General features: G+C 44.8%; 1 protein-coding gene across 2 annotated transcripts in view; it reads left to right on the top strand.

Moving 5' to 3' along the window:
* The window catches only part of atg7 (ATG7 autophagy related 7 homolog (S. cerevisiae)), a 121,792-nt gene extending 101,586 nt beyond the window's left edge, over nucleotides 1-20,206 (top strand). The window contains 2 exon segments of one of the 2 annotated variants that reach the window (NM_001165320.1): nucleotides 18,643-19,620; nucleotides 19,691-20,206. In NM_001165320.1, the coding sequence (NP_001158792.1) occupies nucleotides 18,643-18,675 (33 nt within the window). In that variant the 3' untranslated portion in view covers nucleotides 18,676-19,620; nucleotides 19,691-20,206. 2 annotated transcript variants of the gene reach the window in all.
* Nucleotides 20,207-26,936: the final 6,730 nt, after the last annotated feature.

Here is a 26,936-nt window from a genome sequence, read left to right as displayed (position 1 = left end):
GTAGTGGTAGTAATACTAGTAGTGGTAGTGTAGTGGTAGTAATGCTAGTAGTGGTATTGTAGTGGTAGTAATACTAGTAGTGGTATTGTAGTGGTAGTAATACTAGTAGTGGTATTGTAGTGGTAGTAATACTAGTAGTGGTAGTAATACTAGTAGTGGTATTGTAGTGGTAGTAATACTAGTAGTGGCATTGTAGTGGTAGTAATACTAGTAGTGGTATTGTAGTAGTATTGTAGTGGTAGTAATACTAGTGGTGGTATTGTAGTGGTAGTAATACTAGTAGTGTATTGTAGTGGTATTGTAGTGGTAGTAATACTAGTAGTGTTATTGTAGTGGTAGTAATACTAGTAGTGGTATTGTAGTGGTAGTAATGCTAGTAGTGGTATTGTAGTAGTGATAGTAATACTAGTAGTGGTAGTAATGCTAGTAGTGTTATGGTAGTGGTAGTAATGCTAGTAGTGTTATGGTAGTGGTAGTAATACTAGTAGTGGTATTGTAGTGGTAGTAATACTAGTAGTGGTATTGTAGTGGTAGTAATACTAGTAGTGGTATTGTAGTGGTAGTAATACTAGTAGTGGTATTTTAGTGGTAGTAATACTAGTAGTGGTATTGTAGTGGTAGTAATACTAGTAGTGGTATTGTAGTGGTAGTAATGCTAGTAGTGGTATTGTAGTGGTAGTAATACTAGTAGTGGTAGTAGTGGTAGTAATACTAGTAGTGGTATAGTAGTGGTAGTAATACTAGTAGTGGTATTGTAGTGGTAGTAATACTAGTAGTGGTAGTAATGCTAGTAGTGGTATTGTAGTGGTAGTAATACTAGTAGTGGTATTGTAGTGGTAGTAATACTAGTAGTGGTAGTAATACTAGTAGTGGTATTGTAGTGGTAGTAATACTAGTAGTGGTAGTAATGCTAGTAGTGGTAGTAATACTAGTAGTGGTATTGTAGTGGTAGTAATACTAGTAGTGGTATTGTAGTGGTAGTAATACTAGTAGTGGTATTTTAGTGGTAGTAATACTAGTAGTGGTATTGTAGTGGTAGTAATACTAGTAGTGGTATTGTAGTGGTAGTAATGCTAGTAGTGGTATTGTAGTGGTAGTAATACTAGTAGTGGTATTGTAGTGGTAGTAATACTAGTAGTGGTATTGTAGTGGTAGTAATACTAGTAGTGGTAGTAATGCTAGTAGTGGTAGTAATACTAGTAGTGGTAGTAATGCTAGTAGTGGTATTGTAGTGGTAGTAATACTAGTAGTGGTATTGTAGTGGTAGTAATACTAGTAGTGGTAGTAATGCTAGTAGTGGTAGTAATACTAGTAGTGGTATTGTAGTGGTAGTAATACTAGTAGCGGTATTGTAGTGGTAGTGGTATTGTAGTGGTAGTAATACTAGTAGCGGTATTGTAGTGGTAGTAATACTAGTGGTGGTATTGTAGTGGTAGTGGTATTGTAGTGGTAGTAATGCTAGTAGTGGTATTGTAGTGGTAGTGGTATTGTAGTGGTAGTAATACTAGTAGCGGTATTGTAGCGGTATTGTAGTGGTAGTAATACTAGTAGTGGTATTGTAGTGGTAGTAATGCTAGTAGTGGTATTGTAGTGGTAGTAATGCTAGTAGTGGTATTGTAGTGGTAGTAATGCTAGTAGTGGTATTGTAGTGGCAGTAATACTAGTAGTGGTATTGTAGTGGTAGTAATACTAGTAGTGGTATTGTAGTGGTAGTAATACTAGTAGTGGTGTTGTAGTGGTAGTGGTAGTAATACTAGTAGTGGTATTGTAGTGGTAGTAATGCTAGTAGTGGTAGTAATACTAGTAGTGGTATTGTAGTGGTAGTAATACTAGTAGTGGTATTGTAGTGGTAGTAATACTAGTAGTGGTATTGTAGTGGTAGTAATACTCTTAGTGGTATTGTAGTGGTAGTAATACCAGTAGTGGTATTGTAGTGGTAGTAATGCTAGTAGTGTTATTGTAGTGGTAGTAATTCTAGTAGTGGTATTGTAGTGGTAGTAATACTAGTAGTGGTAGTAATACTAGTAGTGGTAGCAATACTAGTAGTGGTATTGTAGTGGTAGTGGTAGTAATACTAGTAGTGTTATTGTAGTGGTAGTAATACCAGTAGTGGTATTGTAGTGGTAGTAATTCTAGTAGTGGTATTGTAGTGGTAGTAATACTAGTAGTGGTAGTAATACTAGTAGTGGTAGCAATACTAGTAGTGGTATTGTAGTGGTAGTGGTAGTAATACTAGTGGTGGTATTGTAGTGGTAGTGGTAGTAATACTAGTGGTGGTATTGTAGTGGTAGTGGTAGTAATACTAGTGGTGGTATTGTAGTGGTAGTGGTAGTAATACTAGTGGTGGTATTGTAGTGGTAGTGGTAGTAATACTAGTAGTGGTATTGTAGTGGTAGTGGTAGTAATACTAGTGGTGGTATTGTAGTGGTAGTAATACTAGTAGTGGTAGTAATACTAGTAGTGGTAGCAATACTAGTAGTGGTATTGTAGTGGTAGTGGTAGTAATACTAGTGGTGGTATTGTAGTGGTAGTGGTAGTAATACTAGTGGTGGTATTGTAGTGGTAGTGGTAGTAATACTAGTGGTGGTATTGTAGTGGTAGTGGTAGTAATACTAGTGGTGGTATTGTAGTGGTAGTGGTAGTAATACTAGTGGTGGTATTGTAGTGGTAGTGGTAGTAATACTAGTAGTGGTATTGTAGTGGTAGTGGTAGTAATACTAGTGGTGGTATTGTAGTGGTAGTAATACTAGTAGTGGTAGTAATACTAGTAGTGGTAGCAATACTAGTGGTGGTATTGTAGTGGTAGTAATACTAGTGGTGGTATTGTAGTGGTAGTAATACTAGTAGTGGTAGTAATACTAGTGGTGGTATTGTAGTGGTAGTAATACTAGTAGTGGTAGTAATACTAGTAGTGGTATTGTAGTGGTAGTAATACTAGTAGTGGTATTGTAGTGGTAGTAATACTAGTAGTGGTATTGTAGTGGTAGTAATACTAGTGGTGGTATTGTAGTGGTAGTAATACTAGTAGTGGTATTGTAGTGGTAGTAATACTAGTAGTGGTATTGTAGTGGTAGTAATACTAGTAGTGGTATTGTAGTGGTAGTAATACTAGTGGTGGTATTGTAGTGGTAGTAATACTAGTAGTGGTATTGTAGTGGTAGTGGTAGTAATACTAGTAGTGTTATTGTAGTGGTAGTAATACTAGTGGTGGTATTGTAGTGGTAGTAATACTAGTAGTGTTTTTGTAGTGGTGGTGTTTTCCTCGGGGGTGAGGTTTAACATTTTGAGGAAACAAGTCTGTTAAACATTTTCTGAGATATAGTATATTTTTATCTTTCATACATTGTTGAATGTACATCCAGCCAGTAACACACAAAACATCCAGCTACTGGTTTTAGCTATGGGTGTTTATTCTGTGTCCGTTTTGGATGATATTCAGTACAATACAGGAGAACTATAGCTGATTTTTATAGTCACTGTGAAATAAACAGGGTTTGGGACGGAATCACTGGCAAGGGTTTTCCTGAACCGCTTATGTAGGGAAGGAAATGTGTTGCGCACACACACACACACTATGAGAGAGGGAGATAAAAAAAAGGGAGAGAGAGACCGGAAAAGGGAGCGAGATAAAGATAGGAACATTGGGGTAGAGCGAGAGAAAAAGAGAGAGACAGGAAGAGGGAGAGAGAGCAAGAGAGAGAGACTGAAAGATAAATAGAGAGGCTTAAAAAAAGAGTGACAGGAAGAGGAAAAGGGGGAGAGAGAGAGGGAGAGAGAGTGGAGTTGCACGGCCTCTCTCTATCCAGAGGAACAACAAACCACAGCTGGTGCTTCTCTCTCTCTCTCTCTCTCTCTCTCTCTCTCTCTCTGTCTCTCTCTCTGTCTCTCTGTCTGTCTGTCTGTCTGTCTGTCTGTCTGTCTGTCTGTCTGTCTGTCTCACTCCGTCTCTCTGTCTCTCTCTCTCTCTCTCTCGCTTGCGCTCTCTCTCTCGCTTGCTCTCTCTCTCTCTCTCTGTCTCTCTTTCTGTCTGTCTCTCTCTCTCACTCTCTCTCTCTCCCCCCACACCCAGGAGAGACGGACTGTGTTTTTCTAGCTGGTATTTAAGTGAATCTGCTGGAAATGGAGCCGAGAGAGAAGGGTGACTAAGGGTGGGGCAAGTTGAGGGAGAATCAGAGAGAGATACTCTTTGTGGAGTGGTTTTTGGTAGTTTGGGGATGGTGAGGGTAGTTTGGGGATGCTGAGGGTAGTTTGGGGATGTTGAGGGTAGTTTGGGGATGTTGAGGGTAGTTTGGGGATGTTGAGGGTATGTTGAGGGTAGTTTGGGGGTGTTGAGGGTAGTTTGTGGATGGTGAGAGTAGTTTGGGGATGTTGAGGGTAGTTTGGGGGTGTTGAGGGTAGTTTGGGGATGTTGAGGGTAGTTTGGGGAGTGGTTTTGGGTAGTTTGGGGATGGTGAGTTTAAGTTTGTGGTGGTAGATGTTTGTGATGGTTCTGGGTTGTTGTGGGTAATTAGTAGGACTCAGGGTTAGCTATAGTACAGAATGCCAGTACTGGTTGGTTGTTCAGTGCTGACTGTACTGTAGGGACTGTATGACTGTGTAAGGTGGTGACAGCCTGGGAGAGAGGAGAGGCCATGCAGGAAAGCAGTCCAGGGCCCCTGCTGGGAAAAAACCCTGGTGTTTCTGAAACACTCTCTCCCTCCTCTCATCTCTTCCTCCCCCTCTAAGCCTGGTTCTGGGGAGTTAGAAAACACAGGCAGGACATGACCTCAGCTGGGATCTTCACTCTAACCCTGTTCCCACTACAAGTCCCCCTGCCCTGTCCCACTATAACCCTGTTCCCACTACAAGTCCCCCCTGCCCTGTCCCACTATAACCCTGTTCCCACTACAAGTCCCCCCTGCCCTGTCCCACTATAACCCTGTTCCCACTACAAGTCCCCCTGCCCTGTCCTGTCCCACTATAACCCTGTTCCCACTACAAGTCCCCCCTGCCCTGCCCTGTCCCACTATAACCCTGTTCCCACTACAAGTCCCCCTGCCCTGCCCTGTCCCACTATAACCCTGTTCCCACTACAAGTCCCCCTGCCCTGTCCTGTCCCACTATAACCCTGTTCCCACTACAAGTCCCCCTGCCCTGCCCTGTCCCACTATAACCCTGTTCCCACTACAAGTCCCCCCTGTCCTGTCCCACTATAACCCTGTTCCCACTACAAGTCCCCCTGTCCCACTATAACCCTGTTCCCACTACAAGTCCCCCTGTCCCACTATAACCCTGTTCCCACTACAAGTCCCTCCTGTCCTGTCCCACTATAACCCTGTTCCCACTACAAGTCCCCCCTGCCCTGTCCCACTATAACCCTGTTCCCACTACAAGTCCCCTGTCTCTTCTCTCTACCACCTCCTCCCCCTCCTCATCACCCCTTCTTTCCTCCAATCATCCCTCAGTAACTTGACATAAATCGATCAAACTTTTCGCCCACATCCTCATTCTTCACCTTTCTCCCCAAGTGTGCACTTACACACTTTCTCTCATTGATTTTCCAGTGGTGAAACTCCCTCCACACTACAGTCGTGGCCAAAAGTTTTGAGAATGACACAAATATTAATTTTCACAAAGTCTGTTGCCTCAGTTTGTATGATGGCAATTTGCATATACTCCAGAATGTTATGAAGAGTGGTCAGATGAATTGCAATTAATTGCAAAGTCCCTCTTTGCCATGCAAATGAACTGAATCCCCCAAAAACATTTCCACTGCATTTCAGCCCTGCCACAAAAGGACCAGCTGACATCATGTCAGTGATTCTCTCATTAACACAGGTGTGAGTGTTGACGAGGACAAGGATGGAGATCACTCTGTCATGCTGATTGAGTTCGAATAACAGACTGGAAGCTTCAAAAGGAGAGTGGTGCTTGGAATCATTGTTCTTCCTCTGTCAACCATGGTTACCTGCAAGGAAACACGTGCCGTCATCATTGCTTTGCACAAAAAGGGCTTCACAGGCAAGGATATTGCTGCCAGTAAGATTGCACCTAAATCAACCATTTATCGGATCATCAAGAATTTCAAGGAGAGCGGTTCAATTGTTGTGAAGAAGGCTTCAGGGCGCCCAAGAAAGTCCAGCAAGCGCCAGGACCATCTCCTAAAGTTGATTCAGCTGCGGGATCGGGGCACCACCAGTACAGAGCTTGCTCAGGAATGGCAGCAGGCAGGTGTGAGTGCATCTGCATGCACAGTGAGGTGAAGACTTTTGGAGGATGGCCTGGTGTCAAGAAGGGCAGCAAAGAAGCTACTTCTCTGCAGGAAAAACATCAGGGATAGACTGATATTCTGCAAAAGGTACAGGGATTGGACTGCTGAGGACTGGGGTAAAGTCATTTTCTCTGATGAATCCCCTTTCCGAATGTTTGGGGCATCCAGAAAAAGCTTGTCTGGAGAAGACAAGGTGAGCGCTACCATCAGTCCTGTGTCATGCCAACAGTAAAGCATCCTGAGACCATTCATGTGTGGGGTTGCTTCTCAGCCAAGGGAGTGGGCTCACTCACAATTTTGCCTAAGAACACAGCCATGAATAAAGAATGGTACCAACTTCTCCCAACCATCCAGGAACAGTTTGGTGACGAACAATGCCTTTTCCAGCATGATGGAGCACCTTGCCATAAGGCAAAAGTGATAACTAAGTGGCTCGGGGAACAAAACATCGATATTTTGGGTCCATTGCCAGGAAACTCCCCAGACCTTAATCCCATTGAGAACTTGTGGTCAATCCTCAAGAGGTGGGTGGACAAACAAAAACCCACAAATTCTGACAAACTCCAAGCATTGATTATGCAAGAATGGGCTGCCATCAGTCAGGATGTGGCCCAGAAGTTAATTGACAGCATGCCAGGGCGGATTGCAGAGGTCTTGAAAAAGAAGGGTCAACACTGCAAATATTGACTCTTTGCATCAACTTCATGTAATTGTCAATAAAAGCCTTTGACACTTATGAAATGATTGTAATTATACTTCAGTATTCCATAGTAACATCCGACAAAAATATCTAAAGACACTGAAGCAGCAAACTTTGTGAAAATTAATATTTGTGTCATTCTCAACACTTTTGGCCACGATTGTATGTTTACACCAATCCTTTGGTTTTTAGATCCATGATTGGGAGTGTCCATGTGTAACCTCTGGAAAATGGTGGAGAATTAGAAGTGGAGATTCAGTCATACTCTCTTCATTGAGGAAGTAGCTGGACTGGTGTCAGGGATGGGGGGGAGAGGAGAAGTGGAGATTCAGTCATACTCTCTTCATTGAGGAAGTAGATGGACTGGTGTCAGGGCTGGGGGGGAGGGGAGAAGTGGAGATTCAGTCATACTCTCTTCATTGAGGAAGTAGATGGACTGGTGTCAGGGCTGGGGGGGAGGGGAGAAGTGGAGATTCAGTCATACTCTCTTCATTGAGGAAGTAGCTGGACTGGTGTCAGGGCTGGGGGGGAGAGGAGAAGTGGAGATTCAGTCATACTCTCTTCATTGAGGAAGTAGATGGACTGGTGTCAGGGCTGGTGGGGGAGAGGAGACTCCCCTTCCTGACATTCTTCTGTCACAGCCTGACTAACACACACACACACACACACACACACACACACCACGCAGGCCCTACTAAACTACCCCTGACCTCTGTTAACTTACTCGGACGTCAGTCGCTGAGTGTGTGTGACATCGATCTACCTCTGAAACATGGGAGAGGAATAATGAACGTGGTTAAAAGGTAGAGCTGCGTTCTGTCATGTTAGAATAACTGTTTTCTGACCAACGGAGAACAACAGATTCCTGAGAAGAGTGTTTAGGAAAACACTGACGGACATCTTTCAGTGATACTGGGCAATACTTAACTAATGAAAATACCTCTGATCCTGTCTGGAACCTGCTGAACCACACCAGGGTGGACTCCTACGTAATACAGGCAGACAGGCAGGCAGGCAGGCAGGCAGGCAGACAGGCAGGCAGGCAGGCAGGCAGACAGGCAGGCAGACAGGCAGGCAGACAGGCAGGCAGACAGGCAGGCAGACAGGCAGGCAGGCAGGCAGGCAGGCAGGCAGGCAGGCAGGCAGGCAGGCAGGCAGGCAGGCAGGCAGGCAGGCAGGCACAGCTGTTATGATAGTTGAAGCCCTACTGGGACAGACCGATTTTACAATTCCAGACTGGTATCTTACTGGAGTATACAAACAAGCTGCTATGGTAACTCAGCCACCTGGGAAGTAGTCCTATTGTCTTGGTGTCTTAGTAACTTTTTCCATAGCTTCTGGTAAACCACAGGTGAGCTTGTTGCGTAAATCTCTGTTCATTTGTGTGGGGTGTGGTGAGCGGCTGTGTTTTGGTTCTACAGCAGTGTTTTCCAACTCCAGTCCCCCCAACAGCCCAACTCCAGTCCCCCCAACAGCCCAACTCCAGTCCCCCCAACAGCCCAACTCCAGTCCCCCCAACAGCCCAACTCCAGTCCCCCCAACAGCCCAACTCCAGTCCCCCCAACAGCCCAACTCCAGTCCCCCAACAGCCCAACTCCAGTCCAGCCACTCCAGTCCCCCAACAGCCCAACTCCAGTCCCCCAACAGCCCAACTCCAGTCCCCCAACAGCCCAACTCCAGTCCCCCAACAGCCCAACTCCAGTCCCCCAACAGCCCAACTCCAGTCCCCCAACAGCCCAACTCCAGTCCCCCAACAGCCCAACTCCAGTCCCCCAACAGCCCAACTCCAGTCCCCCCAACAGCCCAACTCCAGTCCCCCCAACAGCCCAACTCCAGTCCCCCCAACAGCCCAACTCCAGTCCCCCCCAACAGCCCAACTCCAGTCCCCCCCAACAGCCCAACTCCAGTCCCCCCCAACAGCCCAACTCCAGTCCCCCCCAACAGCCCAACTCCAGTCCCCCCCAACAGCCCAACTCCAGTCCCCCCCAACAGCCCAACTCCAGTCCCCCCCAACAGCCCAACTCCAGTCCCCCCAACAGCCCAACTCCAGTCTCCCCCAACAGCCCAACTCCAGTCTCCCCCAACAGCCCAACTCCAGTCTCCCCCAACAGCCCAACTCAACAGCCCAACTCCAGTCCCCCCCAACAGCACCCATTTTTGTTGCAGCCCTGGACAAACTCACCTGATTCTACTAATTGACGGCTTGATGATTAGTTGACAAGTTCAATTAGGTGTGCTTGTCCGGGGATCCAATCAAAAGGTGTGATGTTGGGGGGGACTGGAGTTGGGCTGTTGGGGGGGACTGGAGTTGGGACACTGGTCTACAGTCTCTAACATCTACACTACCAGGTGAGCTCGTTGACACACAGAGCTGTTGCGTAATCTCACCAGTGATTCATCAGACAGGGTATGGAAACACAACATGGGAAATAACTGTTCAGTATATTCTGTGACATCAGCATGTTGTAGTGATTGGCAGTTAACTTGAGCATTGAAGGTGTTGTGTTCATTTGATTAAGGGCTTTCTGAGACTGATTATCTGTGGATGTAGTGAATTATGGGCTTTCTGAGACTTATCTGTGGATGTAGTGAATTAGGGGTTTCTGAGACTGATTATCTGTGGATGTAGTGAATTAGGATTTTTTCCTGAGACTGATTATCTGTGGATGTAGTGAATTAGGGGATTTCCTGAGACTGATTATCTGTGGATATAGTGAATTAGGGCTTTCTGAGACTGATTATCTGTGGATGTAGTGAATTAGGGCTTTCTGAGACTGATTATCTGTGGATGTAGTGAATTAGGGCTTTCAGAGACTGATTATCTGTGGATGTAGTGAATTAGGGCTTTCTGAGACTGATTATCTGTGGATGTAGTGAATTAGGGCTTTCTGAGACTGATTATCTGTGGATGTAGTGAATTAGAGGTTTCTGAGACTGATTATCTGTGGATGTAGTGAATTAAATATTATCTGTGGATGTAGTGAATTAGAGGTTTCTGAGACTGATTATCTGTGGATGTAGTGAATTAGAGGTTTCTGAGACTGATTATCTGTGGATGTAGTGAATTAGAGGTTTCTGAGACTGATTATCTGTGGATGTAGTGAATTAGGGGGGTTTTAATTAATAATTCATTTCAAGTATCTTGTTTCCTGTTCCATCCTCGTCATTGGAGCTCCGACGACTCTGATCCAAATAATCAGGCTTCTGCATTGACGTTAGTGTTTTTATAATTATCTATATTTAGTGATTTATGTATACATCCATTAGTATTACAATTAGCTCTTGTGATTTTGTATACATCTGACTCTGAGTCAGCAGCCCTGTCTAATGGCCTGTACCCAGTTGGTGGTTAAGTCTACAGTCATCCCCTCCAGAGTGGGCAATTTAAGCAGACCTGGGTTCAAATACTATTTGAAATCATTTCAAATACATTATCTGGGCTTGATTGACCTTGCCTGTTGCAATGGAATTAATAGGAAACTCCAGGCAGGCTGAAGCAAACGCTAAAAGTATTTTGAAAGTTTTTCCGATAATATTTGAACCCAGGTCTGAGGCACTGGGCGACGTAAGGGCCCCATGTTCAAGCTGTGAACGCTGCTCCCTCCCTGTGTGGTCCTTAGTTTAACTGCTGTTAATGGTTCCAGTTTTAATCCCAAAGATAAAAGGAAGACTGCTTTCTTTATGTTTTATGTGTTTTTAATCACAATATATGTAAAACAGATGTGGTTTAAGAGCTACTGTTGGTGGTACAGAACAGTATGGTAATTCATCAACAAGGGCAGGGTCTGGCTAGTCCCTGCCAGGGCAGGCTCCATCTCTGGCTAGTCCCGGGCAGGCTCCATCTCTGGCTAGTCCCGGCCAGGGCAGGCTCCATCTCTGGCTAGTCCCGGCCAGGGCAGGCTCCATCTCTGCCAGGGCAGGCTCCATCTCTGGCTAGTCCCGGCCAGGGCAGGCTCCATCTCTGGCTAGTCCCGGCCAGGGCAGGCTCCATCTCTGCCAGGGCAGGCTCCATCTCTGCCAGGGCAGGCTCCATCTCTGCCAGGGCAGGCTCCATCTCTGGCTAGTCCCGGCCAGGGCAGGCTCCATCTCTGGCTAGTCCCGGGCAGGCTCCATCTCTGGCTAGTCCCGGCCAGAGCAGGCTCTATATCTGGCTAGTTTAGGGCAGGCTCCATCTCTGGCTAGTCCCGGCCAGAGCAGGCTCTATATCTGGCTAGTTTAGGGCAGGCTCCATCTCTGGCTAGTCCCGGCCAGAGCAGGCTCTATATCTGGCTAGTTTAGGGCAGGCTCCATCTCTGGCTAGTCCCGGCCAGAGCAGGCTCTATATCTGGCTAGTTTAGGGCAGGCTCCATCTCTGGCTAGTCCCGGGCAGAGCAGGCTCTATATCTGGCTAGTTTAGGGCAGGCTCCATCTCTGGCTAGTCCCGGGCAGGCTCCATCTCTGGCTAGTCCCGGCCAGGGCAGGCTCCATCTCTGGCTAGTCCCGGGCAGGCTCCATCTCTGGCTAGTCCCGGCCAGGGCAGGCTCCATCTCTGGCTAGTCCCGGGCAGGCTCCATCTCTGGCTAGTCCCGGGCAGGCTCCATCTCTGGCTAGTCCCGGCCAGAGCAGGCTCCATCTCTGGCTAGTCCCGGCCAGAGCAGGCTCTATATCTGGCTAGTTTAGGGCAGGCTCCATCTCTGGCTAGTCCCGGGCAGGCTCCATCTCTGGCTAGTCCCGGCCAGAGCAGGCTCTATATCTGGCTAGTTTAGGGCAGGCTCCATCTCTGGCTAGTCCCGGGCAGGCTCCATCTCTGGCTAGTCCCGGCCAGAGCAGGCTCTATATCTGGCTAGTTTAGGGCAGGCTCCATCTCTGGCTAGTCCCGGCCAGAGCAGGCTCTATATCTGGCTAGTTTAGGGCAGGCTCCATCTCTGGCTAGTCCCGGCCAGAGCAGGCTCTATATCTGGCTAGTTTAGGGCAGGCTCCATCTCTGGCTAGTCCCGGCCAGAGCAGGCTCTATATCTGGCTAGTTTAGGGCAGGCTCCATCTCTGGCTAGTCCCGGCCAGAGCAGGCTCTATATCTGGCTAGTTTAGGGCAGGCACAGACAATTTGCCAATTCCAATAGATTGAATCTGCTGGAATTGGCAACTGCAGTCATATCTCTTGTACAGCCTTGATTACAATTTAGTCATACATATCTGTTCCCAATAGATAAGAGGGGAATCGGTAGACTGAACGCTGACTGCAGGACTGGTCTTCTGCTTGTGCTTTAGTTCAAAGAGACAGAGATGTTCCATATCTCTGTCTTAGGTAGAGTTCCAGCAACGATCAGAAAGGAGAATGGAGAATGGAAATGACAAAATGGCCGAAGGACATGTTAACTGTTCTAAGAAAGATAAGGAGTTTGGATTGTTTATTCTATAAAACTACAGGGCTGATTTGGAATAACACAGTACTGGAACTAGCCAAATAACCCCACAAAGTAAAGTGTTGGTTTTAGTACCAACTAGCTATCCAGATTACATAAATACACACACACACACACACACACACACACACACACACACACACACACAGACGGAGGCTCTGAGCACCAGTTGGTCTGTTTCAAAGCGTTTCCGCTTGCTGTCCTTTTGATGTTTATGAAGTAGCAACAGAGGAACAATGAAGGTACTTTGTTTGATATGAATGTGCTGTTAGGTCCCACTGCAGCTCTCCCCGTCTCGCTGTCTCCCCTTCTCGCTGTCTCCCCTTCTCGCTGTCTCCCCTTCTCGCTGTCTCCCCCCTCTCGCTGTCTCTCCCTCTCGCTGTCTCGCTGTCTCCCCGTCTCGCTGTCTCCCCTTCTCGCTGTCTCCCCCTCTCGCTGTCTCCCCCTCTCGCTGTCTCCCCCTCTCGCTGTCTCCCCTTCTCGCTGTCTCCCCCTCTCGCTGTCTCCCCCTCTCGCTGTCTCCCCCTCTCGCTGTCTCCCCCTGTCTCCCCCTCTCGCTGTCTCCCCCTCTCGCTGTCTCCCCCTCTCGCTGTCTCTCCCTCTCGCTGTCTCTCCCTCTCGCTGTCTCTCCCTCTCGCTGTCTCTCCCTCTCGCTGTCTCCCCCTCTCGCTGTCTCCCCCTCTCGCTGTCTCCCCCTCTCGCTGTCTCCCCCTCTCGCTGTCTCCCCCTCTCGCTGTCTCCCCCTCTCGCTGTCTCCCCCTCTCGCTGTCTCCCCCTCTCGCTGTCTCCCCGTCTCGCTCTCTCCCCGTCTCGCTGTCTCCCCTCTCGCTGTCTCGCTGTCTCCCCCTCTCGCTGTCTCCCTGTCTCCCCCTCTCGCTGTCTCCCCCTCTCGCTGTCTCCCCCTCTCGCTGTCTCCCCCTCTCGCTGTCTCCCCCTCTCGCTGTCTCCCCCTCTCGCTGTCTCCCCTCTCGCTGTCTCCCCCTCTCGCTGTCTCCCCCTCTCGCTGTCTCCCCCTCTCGCTGTCTCCCCCCTCTCGCTGTCTCCCCCTCTCGCTGTCTCCCCCTCTCGCTGTCTCCCCCTCTCGCTGTCTCCCCTCTCGCTCTCTCGCTGTCTCCCCCTCTCGCTGTCTCCCCTCTCGCTGTCTCCCCTTCTCGCTGTCTCCCCCTCTCGCTGTCTCCCCTCTCGCTGTCTCCCCCTCTCGCTGTCTCCCCTCTCGCTGTCTCCCCCTCTCGCTGTCTCCCCTCTCGCTGTCTCCCCCTCTCGCTGTCTCCCCGTCTCGCTGTCTCCCCGTCTCGCTGTCTCGCCGTCTCCCCGTCTCGCCGTCTCGCCGTCTCCCCGTCTCGCCGTCTCCCCGTCTCGCCGTCTCCCCGTCTCGCCGTCTCCCCGTCTCGCCGTCTCCCCGTCTCGCCGTCTCCCCGTCTCGCCGTCTCCCCCTCTCGCCGTCTCCCCCTCTCGCCGTCTCCCCCTCTCGCCGTCTCCCCGTCTCGCCGTCTCCCCGTCTCGCTGTCTTCCCGTCTCGCTGTCTCCCCCTTTCGCTGTCGCTCTCTCTCGCTGTCTCCCCTTCTCGCTGTCTCCCCCCTCTCTCTCTCTCTCTCTCTCTCTCTCTCTCTCTCTCTCTCTCTCTCTCTCTCTCTCTCTCCGTCTCGCTGTCTCTCTCTCTCTGTTGCTCAACAGAGGAACAATGAAGATACTTTGTTTGATATGAATGTGCTGTTATGTCCCACTTGCGCGCTCGCTCTCTCCCTCCCTGTCTCTCTCCCTGTCTCTCTCCATCTCTGTCTCACAATTCATTTTAAGGGCTTTATTGGCATGGGAAGTACAAAAGGGAAAACAAATTAGCATAAATATGGGTTGTATTTACAATGGTGTTTGTTCTTCACTGGTTGCCCTTTTCTTGTGGCAACAGGTCACAAATCTTGCTGCTGTGATGGCACACTGTGGTATTTCACCCAGTAGATATGGGAGTTTATCAACATTTGATTTGTTTTCTAATTCTTTGTGGATCTGTGTAATCTGAGGGAAATATGTGTCTCTAATATGGTCATACATTTGGCAGGAGGTTAGGAAGTGCAGCTCAGTTTCCACCTCATTTTGTGGGCAGTGTGCACATAGCCTGTCTTCTCTTGAGAGCCAGGTCTGCCTACGGCGGCCTTTCTCAATAGCAAGGCTGGCTATGCTCACTGAGTCTGTACATAGTCAAAGCTTTCCTTAAGTCTGGGTCAGTCACAGTAGTCAGGTATTCTGCTACTGTGTACTCTCTGTTTAGGGCAAAATAGCATTCTAGTTCGCTCAGTTTTTTTTGTTAATTCTTTCCAATGTGTCAAGTAATTATCTTTTTATTTTCTCATGATTTGGTTTGGTCTAATTGTGTTGCTGTCCTGGGGCTCTGTGGGGTGTGATTGTGTTTGTGTACAGAGCCCCAGGACCAGCTTGCTTAGGGGACTCTTCTCCAGGTTCATCTCTCTGTAGGTGATGGCTTTGTTGTGGAAGGTTTGGGATTCGCTTCCTTTTAGGTGTTTGTAGAATTGAATTGCTCTTTTCTGGATTTTGATAATTAGTGGGTATCGTCATAATTCTGCTCTGCATGGATTATTTGGTGTTTTACGTTGCACACAGAGGATATTTTTGCTGAATTCTGCATGCAGAGTCTCAATTTGGTGTTTGCCCCATTTTTTGTGAATTCTTGGTTGGTGAGCGGACCCCACACCTCACAACCATAAAGGGCAATGGGTTCTGTAACCGATTCAAATATCTTTAGCCAGATCGGTTTGTCAAATTGTATGTTCCTTTTGATGGCATAGAAGGCCCTTCTTGCCTTGTCTCTCAGCTCGTTCACAGCTTTATGGAAGTTACCTGTGGTGCTGATGTTTAGGCCAAGGTATGTATAGTTTATGTGCTTTATGGCAACGGTGTCTAGATGGAATTTGTATTTGTGGTCCTGGCGACTGGACCTTTTTTGGAACACCATTATTTTGGTCTTACTGAGATTTACTGTCAGGGCCCAGGTCTGTCAGGGCCCAGGTCTGTCAGGGCCCAGGTCTGTCAGGGCCCAGGTCTGTCAGGGCCCAGGTCTGACAGAATCTGTGCAGAAGATCTAGGTGCTGCTGTAGGCCCTCCTTGGTTGGGGACAGAAGCACAAGATCATCAGCAAACAGTAGACATTTGACTTCAGATTCTAGTAGGGTGAGGCCGGGTGCTGCAGACTGTTCTAGTGGCCTCGCCAATTCATTGATATCCAGTACCAGTCAAAAGTTTGGACACACCTATTCATTCAAGGGTTTTTCTTAATTTTTTTACTATTTTCAACATTGTAGAATAATACTGGACATCAAAACTATGAAATAACACATATGGAATCATGTAGTAACCAAAAAAGTGTTTAACAAATCAAAATATATATTTGATTTGAGATTCTTCTAAGTAGCCACCCTTTGCCCTAATGACAGCGTTGCACACTCTTGGCATTCTCTCAACCAGCTTCACCTGGAATGCTTTTCCAACAGTTTTGAAGGAGTTCCCACATATGCTGAGCACTTGTTGGCTGCTTTTCCTTCACTCTGCAGTCCAACTCATCCCAAACCATCTCAATTGATATAGGTCTCTCCTCCTTGGGTGATTTTGGAGGCCAGGTCATCTGATCCATAACTCTCCTTCTTGGTCAAATAGCCCTTACACAGCCTGGAGGTGTGTTTTGGGTCATTGTCCTGTTGAAAAACAAATGATTGTCCCACTAAGCGCAAACCAGATGGGATGACTTATCACTGCAGAATGATATGGTATCCATGCTGGATAAGTGTGCCTTGAATTAAGAAGAAAATACATGTTTGCGTTACGACATGATTCCATATGTGTTATTTCATAGTTTTGATGTCTTCACTATTATTCTACAATGTAGAAAATATTAAAAATAAAGAAAAAGTTGGTGTGTCCAAACTTTTGACTGGTACAGTATATCAACCATCACAACACAGGACAGGCCTATATCAACCATCACAACACAGGACAGGCCTATATCAACCATCACAACACAGGACGGGCCTATATCAACCATCACAACACAGGACAGGCCTATATCAACCATCACAACACAGGACAGGCCTATATCAACCATCACAACACAGGACAGGCCTATATCAACCATCACAACACAGGACGGGCCTATATCAACCATCACAACACAGGACAGGCCTATATCAACCATCACAACACAGGACAGGCCTATATCAACCATCACAACACAGGACAGGCCTATATCAACCATCACAGGACAGGACAGGCCTATATCAACCGTGTCCACATTGATCTCATGTCCACTGCCTAAAACTCCCATCTAAGCTCTTATTTAATTCTGTTCCTCTGGAGGCTGTGTAAAGGCCCACTCCGTAGGCTGTAATTAAGATAATGATGTGCATAATTATAGCCTCTCTCTTGCAGACTCGCTGTTGAAAACCAAGGCAGGGCCGTCATGCCAAAACCACAGACGGGGATAGAAAGGGTTCTTCTCTGTCTCTCTGGGACTACCGCAGTGGTACTGTAGTTACTGGACCTGACTACCACAGTGGTACTGTAGTTACTGGACCTGACTACCGCAGTGGTACTGTAGTTACTGGACCTGACTACCACAGTGGTACTGTAGTTACTGGACCTGACTACCACAGTGGTACTGTAGTTACTGGACCTGACTACCGCAGTGGTACTGTAGTTACTGGACCTGACTACCGCAGTGGTACTGTAGTTACTGGACCTGACTACCGCAGTGGTACTGTAGTTACTGGACCTGACTACCGCAGTGGTACTGTAGTTACTGGACCTGACTACCACAGTGGTACTGTAGTTACTGGACCTGACTACCACAGTGGTACTGTAGTTACTAGACCTGACTACCACAGTGGTACTGTAGTTACTGGACCTGACTACCACAGTGGTACTGTAGTTACTGGACCTGACTACCACAGTGGTACTGTAGTTACTGGACCTGACTACCACAGTGGTACTGTAGTTACTGGACCTGACTACCACAGTGGTACTGTAGTGTAGTTACTGGACCTGACTACCACAGTGGTACTGTAGTGTAGTTACTGGACCTGACTACCACAGTGGTACTGTAGTTACTGGACCTGACTACCGCAGTGGTACTGTAGTTACTGGACCTGACTACCGCAGTGGTACTGTAGTTACTGGACCTGACTACTACTTCTCTTTGTGACTGTGTTTTAACGTAGACTCACCGGCAGCGTGGTAGTCTGTCTCTGATCCTACTCAAACACACCATTTTATTTTTTACTAATCATTTTAATTTGTTATTTAGTAGATGTTCTTATCCAGAGAAACGTACAGGAGCAAGACTTTTCACCTCGTCAGCTCTGAAATTCAAACCAGCGACCTTTCAGTTACTGGCCCAATGCTCTTAATCGACCAGGCTACATGCTGCAGATCAGTGTTTGTGATTGTGTCCCAAATGGTGCCCTTTTCCCTACATAGTGCGCTATATGGGGAATGGAAAGCAGTCTTAGTGTCCTAAGATGTATGAATCACATTTCAACATTCGGGTTTCTGAAGCTGCTTTCTAGATGTTTCATGTCACGCTTAGTGACAATCGTGATTTTTAATAGAGGGTCACAATGAGTGTCAACTTCGGTTAAACAACATAACATGTAATGGCTGATTTGCTATGTGAGGTTTATTTGATGGAGTTTCATAATGATTAAGTTGTTACCAGTTTACTGATATATTTAGGACACTTTGCGTCCCGGCAACTTTGAGAAAACAACACTGTATATCGGAGTTATGCCTGGTCATCACTAGTTACCACAGCCACAAAGTCATAAAGCCTACTTATTTCTACAATTTCTCATCTTTAAATGTTATTTTAAACCTAACCACTTATACCTAACCTTATGCCTAACCTTAAATGAAAACCAAAGAGCAAATGTTTGTTTTAATGAATTTTTACGATAGACAGTTTTGATTTTGTGGATGTGGTAACTAGTTGTTCCACCCGTAGCTGCCCCTTCATTGGATAGAATTTGTCCCACATGATCTTGCCTCCTCCCAACTGCCATTTTTGAAGAAATGTATTTTCTTTGTTAGATAGGCCACTACAGTATCGGGTCAATACAATGGATAATCTGTGGTCACATTCAGGGCTTGGCGAAGGCTTTCTGTACAGTCTCTTTGAAATGGAAGCAAACCCATCCATTTTCTTTCTCTCTCTCTCTCTCTCTTTCTCTTTCTTTTCTACATGTGAGCAGTTTATCTGATTTTTGTTATGTTTGTTTTATTGTCTTTAGATTTGGGACATGAGTGATGATGAGAGCATCTGAGCGGGAGGACGGAATCAGAAACATAAGAGTTCTAGAATTGGAACACGGAACACAGTCCCAAAGCCATTCTACTGCGTTCCAACAAGCCATCACTTCTCATCTCTTCTGGTCAGAGTTCAGAACATATATATATATAATGGACCTTCTTCACTATTATTATTACTCTAATCCCCAGTTGGTGTTTACGTATGCCCCTGATACAGTTTTAATAACGGCTAACAACATTTCAAATGGTCAGAGTTGAATTAAGAATATAGAGTCTTCAAGTATTTTCTGAAACTGTTTGAATTGACGTTGAGTATCATCATCTATTAAAATGCCACTGATACGGTTTAATATTAACATCTAATAAACATCTGAAATGTAAAGAATGTCTGTAGTAATTCTACAGTGTTAAGGGACAACCCCTCGCATTATAACAGCGTCGCTGTCATGACAACTAATATGAAGAGACATTCTGTTCTATTCCTGCTATGTTCTGAAGGGGAATGTAAAGATATTTTTGGAAGATTGTTGAAAATGTTTAAATGCTTTTCAGTCTATCCTTGAATCATATGTGTTATTTGTTTCCCAGATAAGTTGTCCTGCAACGACCCAACAGCTCACTGTCAACTGATTTAACTTGTAATATATGCTGGCTAATTTCCTGTTACCAAATTTGTTACGGGGAATGTATACATTTCCCAAATTGACCTTCTCCTGTAACATATATATATATATATATATATATATATATATATATATATATATATATATATATATATATATATATATGGAACACATGTAAGCCCTTTACTATTGCCCTTCCAGTTTCAGGGACTTTTCACACATTTACATCCCTTCATTTATGTCCATCCAGATTGTTACACTGTGGAAATATGGCTTGATGTAGACATACATACAGTACAACATACAATAGGAACTGCTTTACAACCCCGAGAGTAGGTACCACGGTTTGTGCTTTACAGCCCTGAGAGTAGGTACCACGGTTTGTGCTTTACAACCCTGAGAGTAGGTACCACGGTTTGTGCTTTACAACCCTGAGAGTAGGTACCACGGTTTGTGCTTTACAGCCCTGAGAGTAGGTACCACGGTTTGTGCTTTACAACCCTGAGAGTAGGTACCACGGTTTGTGCTTTACAACCCCGAGAGTAGGTACCACGGTTTGTGCTTTACAACCCCGAGAGTAGGTACCACGGTTTGTGCTTTACAACCCCGAGAGTAGGTACCACGGTTTGTGCTTTACAACCCCGAGAGTAGGTACCACGGTTTGTGCTTTACAACCCCGAGAGTAGGTACCACGGTTTGTGCTTTACAACCCTGAGAGTAGGTACCACGGTTTGTGCTTTACAACCCTGAGAGTAGGTACCACGGTTTGTGAAACACAGAATGATACCCACCACTATGTACATTTTTCATATTTTGTCATGTCGCGTCTTGTACTTTTTTTGTAACATCTTTGTCAAGTACAGATAAAAGCCATATTTGACTCTTACATTGGATGTAAATCAAATTAAATGTTCCCTGTATGGATGTTGTCCTCTTCATTTCATCCACATCAACCACCTATATACACTGAGTGGACAAAACATTAGGAACACCTTCCTAATATTGAGTTGCACCGCCTTTTTCCCTCAGAACAGCCTCAACATGTCGGGACATGGACTCTACAAGGTGTTGAAAGCCGTTCCACAGGGATGCTGGCCCATGTTGACTCCAATGCTTCCCCACAGTTGTGTGCAGTTGGCTGGATGTCCTTTTGGGTGGTGGATCATTCCTGATACACACGGGAAACTGTTGAGTGTGAAAAACCCAGCAGCCTTGCAGTTCTTGACACACTGAAATCGGGGCGCCTGTCACCATACCCCGTTCAAAAGCACTTAAATATTTTGTCTTGTCCATTCACCCTCGGATTGTGTATGTGTACCATTCAATGTCACAATTGTCTCAAGGCTTAATCCTTCTCTAACCATGTCTCCTCCCCTTCATCTACACTGATTGAAGTGGATTTAACAAGTGACATCAATAAGGGATCATAGCTTTCACCTGGATTCACCTGGTCAGTCTGTCATGGAACGAGCAGGTGTTCATAATGTTTTTAGAAGGTGTGTACATAAATAATACATAATGACAAAGAAAAACAGGTTTTTAGAAATGTTTGCAAATTTATTAAAAAATTAAAAACATCACATTTACACAAATAATCAGACTCTTTACTCAGTACTTTGTTGAAGCACATTTGGCAGCAATAACAGCCTTGAGTCTTCTTGGGTATGACGCTACCAGCTTGGCACACCTGTATTTGGGGAGTTTCTCCCATTCTTCTCTGCAGATCCTCTCAAGCTCTGTCAGGTTGGATGGGGAGCATCGCTGCACAGTTATTTTCAGGTCTCTCCTGAGATATTCGATCGGGTTCAAGTCCGGGCTCTGGATGGGCCACTCAAGGACATTGAGACTTGTCCCTAAGCCACTCCTGCATTGTCTTGGCTGTGTGCTTAGGGTCATTGTCCTGTTGGAAGATGAACCTTCACCCCAGTCTGAGGTCCTCAGCGCTCTGGAGCAGGTTTTCATCAAGGATCTCTCTGTACTTTGCTCCATTCATCTTTCCCTCAATCCTGACTAGTCTCCCAGTCCCTGCCACTGAAAAACATCCCCACAGCATGATGCTGCCACCACCATGCTTCACCGTAGGGATGTTGCAAGGTTTCCTCCAGACGTGACGCTTGGCATTCAGGCCTAGGAGTTCAATTTTGGTTTCGTCAGATCAGAGAATGACTGTACGTTTGTTTGTGTATTTTTTGGTCTCACTGCTTTGCTTTATCTTGGCCAGGTCGCAGTTTTAAACGAGAACTTGTTCTCAACTGGCCTACCTGGTTAAATAAAGGTAAAATAAAATAAAAATCCTTTAGGTGCCTTTTGGAAAACTCCAAGCGAGCTGTCACGGAAGCCACTCCTTCAGTAAAAGGCACATCTGGCCACTCTACCATGAAGGCCTGATAGGTGGAGTGCTGTAGATTGTTGTCCTTCTGGAAGGTTCTCCCATCTCCACAGAGGTAGTACTCTGTTAGAGTGACCATAACATGTGGAAAAATAAAAAGGGGTCTGAATAGTTTCCAAATGCCTTCAGAAAGGTTTCACACCTTGACTTTTTCCACATTATGTTGTTGTTACAGCCTGAATGTTTTGTCACTGATCAACATACCCCATAATGTCAAAGTGGAATTATGTTTTTAGAAATGTTTACAAATTCATTAAAAAAAAAAATGTCTTGAGTAAATAAGTATTTAACCCTTTATAGGTTCAGGAGTAAAAATGTGCTTAAGTCACATGGACTGTGTGCATTTATAGGGTTTAACATTAACTGGCATCTCTGTACCCCCACACATACAATTATCTGGAAGGTCCCTCAAGTCAATTTCAAGCACAGATTCAACCACAAAGACCAGGGAGGTTTTCCAATGGTTTGCAAAGAAGGGCACCGATTGGTAGATTTTGAATATCCGTTTGAGCATGGTGAAGTTATTAATTAAACTTTGGATGGTGTATCAATACACCCAGTCACTACAAAGATACAGGCGTCCTTCCTAACTCAGTTGCCTGAAAGGAAGGAAACCGCTCAGGGATCTTACCATGAGGCCAATAGTGACTTTAAAACTTAAAACAGTTCAACTCTAACGGCTGTGATAGGAGAAAACTGAGAATGGGTCAACACTGTAGTTTACTCCACAGTACTAAACTAATTGACAGAGTGAAAAGAAGCCTGTACAGAATACAATTATTCCTAAACAGATCCTTGCAAACAGGATGCATAAAGTAATACTGCAACAAATGTGGCAAAAAAAACGGAACTTTCTGTCCTGAATACAAAGCGGTATGTTTGGGGCAAATCCAACACAACACATCACTGAGTACCACTTCATATTTTCAAGCATGGTGGAGGCTGCATACTTGTCATCAGCAAGGACTAGGGAGTTGTTTAGGATAAAAATAAACGTAACAGAGCTAAATCCTAGAGGAAAAGCTGGTTCAGTCTGCTTTCCAACAGACATGGGGAGATGAATTCACCTTTCAGCAGGACAATATCCCAAAACACAAGGTCAAAATCTACACTGGAGTTGCTTACCAAGGCGACGTTGAATGTTCCAGAGTGGCCGAGTTACAGTTTTGACTTGAAATTTGGCTTGAAAATCTATGGCAAAACTTGAAAATGGCTTCTAGCATTTGATCGACAACCAACTTGACAGAGCTTGAAGAACTTTTAAAAAGAATGTGCAATTATGTTACAATCCAGGTGTGGAAAGCGCTTAAGCCGCATTCACATTGGCAGTTTGAAGTGACTCAAATCCTATTTATTTGCATATCTGATTTGAATATCTTCTTTTTCCAGCAGTCTGAACAACCCCACTACCCCTCCCCTCAAGTGTTTTTTAGGCTGTTATTCAGCATATCTTGTTGCTTGCTAGCTACTCTGTTGACAGTTTGTCATGAACATGTGGTAACTAACTAGCTTGTTACTTGTTTACAAACAAACTACCATTTTGAAAGTTGGATCATCTTGTCCTTTGAGGGTTTAAAAGTGTTTTTACACTATGATTTTGAACCTTCAAAACAACTGGGAAACGTCCATGACAGGAATTGTTGTCACCTTAGCTTGCTACATAACTTCTGAGTGATAAGGAAGCACTAGCACCACACCACCAATCAGCTTACACCGCTGCACCCGCCGTTACTATGACAACTAGCATAGCCTTGTCAGCAAACGACTGCTGTCTGAACACACAGATCTGATTTGGTTGAATGACTGCTGTCTGAACATACAGATCTGATTTGGTTAAATAACTGTTGTCTGTACACACAGATCTGATTTGGATAAATGACTGCTGTCTGAACACACAGATCTGATTTGGTTAAATGACTGCTGTCTGTACACACAGATCTGATTTGGTTAAATGACTGCTGTCTGAACACACAGATCTGATTTGGTTAAATGACTGCTGTCTGAACACACAGATCTGATTTGGTTAAATGACTGCTGTCTGAACACACAGATCTGATTTGGTTAAATGACTGCTGACTGAACACACAGATCTGATTTGGTTAAATGACTGCTGACTGAACACACAGATCTGATTTGGTTGTAACTTGGTTTAGACAGTCAGATTTTTTCTAATCCGTTTTGGAATACTAACTGATTTGAGCATTAAAGCCTGTAGTGTGAACAAGGCTTTAGAGATTTACTCATAAAGACACAGCTATAATCGCTGCCAAAGGTGATTCTAACATGTATTGACTCATGGGTGTAAATACTAATTTAAATGAGATATTTCTGTACTTCATTATTTCACTGTCCAAAAAAATCTATATTTAATACATTTTGAATTCAGGCTGTAACACAAAATGTGGAAAAGTGAAGGGGTATGAATACTTTCTGAAGACATTGTACTTATAGTACATATACCGGCCAGTTATATATACCGCTCCTACAGATAGGGAGTCAGGTGGCCGTGGCTCGCTATATAAAGCAGGCAGACGGGCATCAAGGCATTCAGTTACTGTTTGATTGAACGTTAGAATGGGCAAAACCAGTGACTTAAGTGACTGAGTGCGGTATGATCGTTGGTCCCAGGCACACCCGGAGACAGTATCTCACAAACTAACAGGCGGGCCACAAACAGACAAATATCGGCACAGTACAACAGTCGTGTGCAGAACGACATCATGGAACTCGCAACTCGTTGATCCCTGCTACTGATTGGCTAATTGCAGCAGACGACCACGCCGGGTTCCAGTCCAATCAGCTAAAAACAAGATGAAGCAGCTCCAGTGGACAGGCCATCATCAACACTGGACAAATGAGGAGTGATAAAACATCGCCTGGACCGACGAATCCCACTTCCTGTGCGTCATGCTGATGGCAGAGTAATGGACCAATTGAGTTTGTTCTGGAGGCAAAGGGCGGGTCTGACCCCGGTACTAGATGGGTGTACCTAATAAACTGTCTGAGTGTATATCTCAATCACCAAGAAATAAAATAAAAAATATACCCAATTGTTATACTTAAGTAAATGTAAAGATACCTTAATAGAAAATGACTCAAGTAATAGTGAAAGTTACCCTGTAAAATACTAAAATTCAAAAGTATTTAGTTTTAAATATTCTTACGTATCAAAAGTAAAAATCACTTCAAATTCCTTATAATAAGCAAACCAGACGTTTTCTTTTATTTACGGGTAGCCAAGGGCACACTCCAACACAGACATCATTTACAAACAAAGTGTGTGTTTTGTGAGTCCACCAGATCACAGGCAGTAGGGATATTCTCTTGATAAGGATTTTAAAAATGTTCTGTCCTGCTAAACATTCGAAATGTAACGAGTACTTTTGGGTGTCAGGGAAAATGTATGGAGTAAAAAGTACATACTTTTCCTAAGGAATGTAGTGAAGTAAAAGTTGTAAAAAATATAAATAGCAAAGTAAAGTACAGACACCCCCAAAACCTACTTCAGTAGTACTTTAAAGTATTTATACTTAAGTACTTTACAACTGTTTATATATATATATATATATATATATATATATATATATATATATATATATATATATATATATATATATATATATTTATTAATAACCGTTCTAATGTAGTAATAACAAGTGATCATACCTGACTGATCCACCATGTTCTTGTATTTATTAACACATAAAAGATACCATTGATAACCAGTGTAGTACTCTGAGTATAAAGAAACTCAGACTAGGACTCCAACGCTAGGGACAGACTCAGGGTTTAGTGACTTGGTAATAAACAGTCATTATTGAACGCTAGAGACAGACTCAGGGTTTAGTGACTTGGTAATAAACAGTCATTATTGAACGCTAGAGACAGACTCAGGGTTTAGTGACTTGGTAATAAACAGTCATTATTGAACGCTAGGGACAGACTCAGGGTTTAGTGACTTGGTAATAAACAGTCATTATTGAACGCTAGGGACAGACTCAGGGTTTAGTGACTTGGTAATAAACAGTCATTATTGAACGCTAGGGACAGACTCAGGGTTTAGTGACTTGGTAATAAACAGTCATTATTGAACGCTAGGGACAGACTCAGGGTTTAGTGACTTGGTAATAAACAGTCATTATTGAACGCTAGGGACAGACTCAGGGTTTAGTGACTTGGTAATAAACAGTCATTATTGAACGCTAGGGACAGACTCAGGGTTTAGTGACTTGGTAATAAACAGTCATTATTGAACGCTAGGGACAGACTCAGGGTTTAGTGACTTGGTAATAAACAGTCATTATTGAACGCTAGGGACAGACTCAGGGTTTAGTGACTTGGTAATAAACAGTCATTATTGAACGCTAGGGACAGACTCAGGGTTTAGTGACTTGGTAATAAACAGTCATTATTTAACGCTAGGGACAGACTCAGGGTTTAGTGACTTGGTAATAAACAGTCATTATTGAACGCTAGGGACAGACTCAGGGTTTAGTGACTTGGTAATAAACAGTCATTATTGAACGCTAGGGACAGACTCAGGGTTTAGTGACTTGGTAATAAACAGTCATTATTGAACGCTAGGGACAGACTCAGGGTTTAGTGACTTGGTAATAAACAGTCATTATTGAACGCTAGGGACAGACTCAGGGTTTAGTGACTTGGTAATAAACAGTCATTATTGAACGCTAGGGACAGACTCAGGGTTTAGTGACTTGGTAATAAACAGTCATTATTGAACGCTAGGGACAGACTCAGGGTTTAGTGACTTGGTAATAAACAGTCATTATTGAACGCTAGGGACAGACTCAGGGTTTAGTGACTTGGTAATAAACAGTCATTATTGAACGCTAGGGACAGACTCAGGGTTTAGTGACTTGGTAATAAACAGTCATTATTGAACGCTAGGGACAGACTCAGGGTTTAGTGACTTGGTAATAAACAGTCATTATTGAACGCTAGGGACAGACTCAGGGTTTAGTGACTTGGTAATAAACAGTCATTATTGAACGCTAGGGACAGACTCAGGGTTTAGTGACTTGGTAATAAACAGTCATTATTGAACGCTAGGGACAGACTCAGGGTTTAGTGACTTGGTAATAAACAGTCATTATTGAACGCTAGGGACAGACTCAGGGTTTAGTGACTTGGTAATAACAGTAATTATTGAACGCTAGAGACAGACTCAGGGTTTAGTGACTTGGTAATAACAGTAATTATTGAACGCTATTGACTTGGAGACTCGACGTTTAGTGACTTGGTA

Source organism: Salmo salar, chromosome ssa22 (assembly GCF_905237065.1).
Source record: "Salmo salar chromosome ssa22, Ssal_v3.1, whole genome shotgun sequence".
NCBI classification, from domain to species: domain Eukaryota; kingdom Metazoa; phylum Chordata; class Actinopteri; order Salmoniformes; family Salmonidae; genus Salmo; species Salmo salar.
Note: the sequence above shows the minus strand (reverse complement) of the source record. Positions and strands in the feature narration are given on the sequence as shown.